At 35.6% G+C, this 1,199-nt stretch overlaps 1 protein-coding gene across 1 annotated transcript in view; it reads left to right on the top strand.

Annotated features, from left to right (window-relative positions):
• Window positions 1-1,199, top strand: part of LOC106460944 (ski oncogene-like) — a 58,048-nt gene that overhangs the window by 49,163 nt on the left and 7,686 nt on the right. The window contains exon 3 of the mRNA XM_013920701.2: window positions 953-1,005. Coding sequence (XP_013776155.1) covers window positions 953-1,005 — 53 coding nt within the window. The remainder of the gene's footprint in view (window positions 1-952; window positions 1,006-1,199) is intronic.

Below are 1,199 nucleotides of genomic sequence, written 5' to 3'. Positions count from 1 at the left end.
ATGAATGTCCTTGCATTTACTAGATATGTGTTAGTCTTGTATATATAAGATGGTCACAACGTGACGGAACAATGTGTAATTGAACTGAGTATTGTTGAGTCGAGCACGTGAGACGTTCGTTGAGAATTATAGCGTTTGTTATAGCGCGACTGTTGAAATTAAGTGTATCGCAAAGTTATATTCAGAAAGAATAAGCCAGTTTTATTAAAGAAAGGACTTGTGTCGCTAAAGTTTCGTAGGAACGAATTTACGGAAAATTAACTAACGAACGGAGACGTAACAATATAATCTTGCATAAAACACAAAATCTTGGCTTTTGCCACGCCTTAAAATCATCGCACTACCTTGGTGCAACGGTTATTAATATAAAATTTAATTACAAATTAACATTTTATTTATCAGCTTTTAAACCAACGCCATACAATTATAGGAGTCGAGTCCTAAATTCGGCATACCAAAACCTTTCTTGTTCGTATGTGACTTTGAGCAACTTCTGAGGCCTAGAGTCAACATATGGGAGGTTGCATCGAAAGCTGCATCTTGTTAAGATTAAACTTAAAATCTCATCTGGGAAGCGTCAGTGTTTAGTGTAATGAACGAGCTTATGTAACATTTTATCCAATATTGGAGTCGTGTAATAAACATAAGCCTGCCGTAGCTGTGTTTACATATTTAAAAACAAAAATGAGACAGGTCACGACCTTCCTATCGATTATGTACAGATCGGTGGACCTACCCTTGAAATGCGACATCTAACGATTGCACAACAAAACACCGTGGTTGCAATTCATTGTAGATATACACACATATTTTAATGGTTCTTTCAGAAATTTCGCCATTTTGACGAGCGTAAAAATATACGTATATTAATGAATTTCACCCTTGGAATCGTACGTATAAATTGCCCCTTTTTTTAAAGTGATATTATCGCATATTACATTATACTGTACAGGGAATCACAAATAAGGTGTTTAAAGTCTACAAAATTTCCCGAGAATTCTACTGGTCAGTGTTTTTGCAAGTTATTTATTAATAACAAATGACGCCCTTTTGACTTTTTTTTTGAACATCGTACACGACCTTTAAGAAGAGGCCCTAAGGGAACCTGACTTTCAGGGGTCAAACGTGACCCTAATACCGATCAATATGATACTACTGTTACGTATCTGCTTGTTTGATAATTTCCGGTCAAAATTCTT

Source organism: Limulus polyphemus, unplaced genomic scaffold (genome assembly GCF_000517525.1).
Source record: "Limulus polyphemus unplaced genomic scaffold, Limulus_polyphemus-2.1.2 Scaffold867, whole genome shotgun sequence".
In the NCBI taxonomy this organism is placed as follows: Eukaryota; Metazoa; Arthropoda; class Merostomata; order Xiphosura; family Limulidae; genus Limulus; species Limulus polyphemus.
The sequence above is the reverse complement of the archived record's forward strand: the minus strand, read 5'-3'. Positions and strand labels throughout refer to the sequence as shown.